General features: G+C 39.6%; 1 protein-coding gene across 1 annotated transcript in view; it reads left to right on the top strand.

Annotated features, from left to right (window-relative positions):
- Positions 1–4,426, top strand: part of LOC102202538 (hepatocyte cell adhesion molecule-like) — an 11,038-nt gene extending 6,612 nt beyond the window's left edge. The window contains exons 3-7 of the mRNA XM_005725325.1: positions 1,991–2,272; positions 3,227–3,320; positions 3,394–3,467; positions 3,588–3,661; positions 4,159–4,426. Of these exons, the coding sequence (XP_005725382.1) occupies positions 1,991–2,272; positions 3,227–3,320; positions 3,394–3,467; positions 3,588–3,661; positions 4,159–4,308 (674 nt within the window). The 3' untranslated portion in view covers positions 4,309–4,426. The remainder of the gene's footprint in view (positions 1–1,990; positions 2,273–3,226; positions 3,321–3,393; positions 3,468–3,587; positions 3,662–4,158) is intronic.
- The last annotated feature ends 6 nt before the right edge of the window (positions 4,427–4,432 follow it).

The raw sequence follows: 4,432 nt of genomic DNA, 5'->3' as shown, positions 1-4,432 counted from the left end.
GGCCTGGGAATGCCTTGGTGTTCCCCCAGATAAGCTGAAGGAGGTGGCTGGGGAGAGGGAGGTCTGGGATTCTCTGCTTAGGCTGCTGCCCCCGCGACCCGGCCTCGGATAAAGCGCATGAAGATGGATGGATGGGATGGATAGTTCTAGTCAGGTTTTGGAAAACACTTATATAAACTGATAAAAGACTTAATTTATCTCACAGTAAAAGGTGAAGATAACTAATGCACACCAAACCTTTCATCTGTGTATGTAAAACAAATATATAATAGTGAGTATAGGTGTGGCCAGCAGAGACATTCACATCAGCTCAGGTTGAGCAGTTTGCAGACAAAGTTGAAGAGGCAAGGCTGAGGTGGTTTGAACATGTGCAAAATGAGGGATAGTGGATATATTACACAAAGGATATTAAAGTTACCAGGCAGGAGGCAACTTTAGACCACAAAGAAGATTTGTGCCTTTAGTGGAAAAGGGATAGTGTGAGGCTGTGGCGACCCCTAAAGGGACCATGCAAAAGGAGAAGATTAATATATTGTCTGATGTTATGATAGAAGTTATTCCCTGAGAAATTATAAGTAATAGACTTACTTCTTGAAACTAAGCACACCATTGTTTTTCTTGTGACATTACCAATACGTTTGATGTGTCACATGGCCCTCTTCCTATTGAAAAAAACAAAAGTTGTATCCAAGATGGCCGACTTCTAAATGGCCCCCCCGGTCACCACCCATCTTGAGGAGTTTGCCCCCTCTCATATACTAATGTGCCACAAACAGGACTTTAATATCACCAACCATTCCCAACGATAGAAGGTCACCAGGATGTCTGAAGAACCACCTGTCCTCAGACATCCTGGTGAACTTCTATCGTTGCACCATCGAGAGCATCCTGACCAACTGTATAACAGTCTGGTACGGGAACTGCTCTGCCTCGGACCGGAAGGCGTTGCAGAGGGTCGTGAAAACTGCCCAGCGCATCGCCGGAGCACCACTTCCTGCCATAAAAGACATCTACAGGAAGCGGTGTCTGAAAAGGGCTGGGAAAATAATCAAAGACCCCAGTCACCCATCACATGGACTCTTCACCCTCCTGCCCTCTGGGAGGCGCTACAGGAGCCTCCGGACTAAGACCACCAGGTACCGGAACAGCTTCTTCCCCACAGCTGTCAGACTCCTGAACTCTGCCTCCTGACATCTGACCCACATTAAGACATGGACTGAACATACACACACACACAATGGACAACTGTACCCTCAAACACACAATAATAACATGGACCGAACCACCACTCACAACTACTAGCACTTTATATAGCCTCTGTAGAAACGATCTACACCCTCACTTATCTTAACTGCACTACTGTATAGCTCTGCGTAAATAATCATTCTGTACATTCGATAATCTTTAATCCTACAACTGTTTACAACTTGCATAGTTCCCATTTCTGTATAGCTGTATATCTCAGATTTCTGTAAAGTTATTTATTTCATATTCTGTATAGTTTTTCATATTTATATCCTGTACATAGCTTGTACCCACTACAGCCTGTACATACTTATAGTTATAGAATATTCACAACATACTTCATACCGTGTACATTATAACATACCATAATAGACCCATTTCTGTAATATACTCACATATCTATATTATTGCTAATATATATTGTAATATATCTATATCACTAAAGCACTTCTGGATGGATGCAAACTGCATTTCGTTGCCCTGTACCTGTGCATGTGCAATGACAATAAAGTTGAATTCTATTCTATTCTATTCTATTTATTACGGTGTATCCATATAAATGGCCCACCCTGTAGAAAAAAAACGAATATTCTTGGCATAATTTATTTCAAAAGTTCCTTCAGTGTTTCTTGCATGTGTAAAGACTACAAGAAAGACACGACTTCAAAAAAGGACAGAAGCATGTTTATTGTTTTTATCTGCTAATATATCCAGAACTATTGTATCTACTGTCTCTTGTATCCAGAACCTATATCCAGGCCTTATATCAACATGGAGTCTTCATCATTACTGGAGCGTAGCGAAAATGTTGTCCTCAACTGCTCTCATGACAATGGAACCAGGACTACATACAGGTGGTTCAAAGGTGGAAAACTCCTGACCAATGAGACAAGGTTCGTCTTTTCTCCTGACCAGAAGCTTTTGACCATCAAGCGGGTGTTGATGGCAGATGATGATGTCTACAGCTGCACAGTGGAGAATCCGGTGGGAAATATGACAAGTCTGCCAATTAGACTGACTGTATACAGTAAGTAACACTGCCTTAGTTAGTTATTGCAATGTCAACAAGGGTTAAAAACATCATGGTAGACACAGAGACATGGGCAGCAGATTTCAGTTGAATTCAGTTTTATTTTTATAGCCTCAGTTCAAAACAAGTTTCATCTCAAGGCCTGTAAATAATTGCATAATTTAATAAAGGTGGTGATTTTGACTAAGTATTGCAGTGCACTGCCTAATATATTAAATTCAGTAGTATAATTTCAGGTGTTTAGTTTTTGTTCCGTTAACAGTTTAATAGCTCATTTGAAAGACTGGTTCAGGCTGTCCTGAGGGTGACATAACTTATATAACTATGCAGCTGTAAGAACACGGCAGGTCTACATAAAGTAAAGAAAATAGTTCCTTCAGTTGATCAGAGAGGATGCTTTTCTACATTGCTAAATTTTCCCTAAATCTTTTGACAGATTTCTCTCAGAAATTACAAATGTCTGCCTTCTGGTAGGGATGGAGGAAAAGTCTGAGGTTTTTGAAAGCCAAAGAAAGGTGTCTTTGAAAGACCTGCATAATGCATTACGTATCTGCCATTCACAGCAGACACATGAGGCATGGAGCAGGTCGTCAAAGACACAGCTCAGTAAGTAAGTAACATCTCATGACTCAGATCTCTGGAGGAGCGGGAAAGTAATATAAAAAAACACTACATGAACCACAGTTGGCCACAGTTGACTGTTGTTAAAAGATTAGGTTTAAGCAGGGTTGACAACATACACATTGCTCATCAATGATAATGTGATAGTGATGTGAAAGGCTGGTACAAACTAGTACAAAAATAGTGAAAAGCAGACCCAGAAGGTATATGTGTGTCACATGGGCATAAAGAGAAGGAATACTGTGTGTTATACCATTAGCTCTAGTTGCACATTTTGTTTTGTTAGTGCCTGTGTTGTTCATTAATTGTAATCTTGTACATTCTAAACAGAAAGAAGTTCCCTTTATATTATCCTTTCTACTGGAGGCATCTTTCTTTTGATCACCTTGGTGACTATATGTGCCTGCTGGACACCTTCTAAAAAGTAAGACTGGCTATTAAATAATTGAATTCAATGCAAAGTATCACAAAACTGATCAAATATTTTGTCTACACAGACCAAGACAGCCCCCTAAAAAGCACCTCTCCAGGTTTTATAACCGCTCTCACCAAACACCAATCAATCACACAGGTAAAGTATAGCTGTGATGACAGTTATGAAATGTGAAAACGAAGTGTGAATTTGTATTCAAATAATAATAAATTTGAATACTAATTTATTTATTTATTTATTTATTTAACTTCATCACAGATTGTGTGCTTCCAAAGATGCCACAGCACAATGGGATAAATGCAGTAACTTCACTTTATATCCTCCAGCAAAAGGTAACACTTTTCATTAACGGTCTTATTTTGTTACATTCTGTGAGTCGTGAATAACACCACAACAAATCTGAAGCAATCTGAAACTATCATCTAACAAATTTTGTCTTCTATTGCATAATCTTTAGGCATAAAACCCACAAGTCACTACAAGGAATACATGCAACATTATGTTCTGGCAAAAAAAGTACTAAGGAATGTTTATAAAACTAAAGGCTAGCCAGTTTAATAGCTGCATGGACAGACAGACCAGCTATAAGGTGCTCATTATAAACTGTCTCATTAGCTGCATATACTTCAAAACCAAGCTATCAAAGTCTTTTTGGTCATTTAATAGCACCTTATCAGTCTCACAGGCTAAGCTCAGTAAACCGAAACCAGTGAGTTTCGCTATTAGGTAATCTGAGAGCCATCTACACAAATAGCCACAATGAAATTTAATAAAAGTAAAATATTACTTTTGGAGAGTGAAGTTGGGCTCATGTCACTGTGTTTTGCAGGATCCTTCCACAGATGACTCTTCCAGCAACAGTATTGGATCTCCATCTGAACTTGACAACCCACCATGCTACACCACTTCCCCCACATATACTGATCCTATTACTCTTACTGCTGGTTCCCCTGCTCGCATCTCCCGTAAGCATACCTGATGGGTCATCGGTTTAAACAGTCTACAGTACAACAAGCAGAAGGTTACATGCTCTATATTCTACTGCTCCGAAATGCAAAGTACTCTAGACATCGTGGAGAGTGTCGTAAAATGAAGAAAATGCT

The sequence above is a fragment of the Pundamilia nyererei genome, unplaced genomic scaffold, assembly GCF_000239375.1.
Source record: "Pundamilia nyererei isolate P.nyererei 1_Seehausen unplaced genomic scaffold, PunNye1.0 scaffold00015, whole genome shotgun sequence".
Classification (NCBI taxonomy): Eukaryota; Metazoa; Chordata; class Actinopteri; order Cichliformes; family Cichlidae; genus Pundamilia; species Pundamilia nyererei.
Note: the sequence above shows the minus strand (reverse complement) of the source record. Positions and strands in the feature narration are given on the sequence as shown.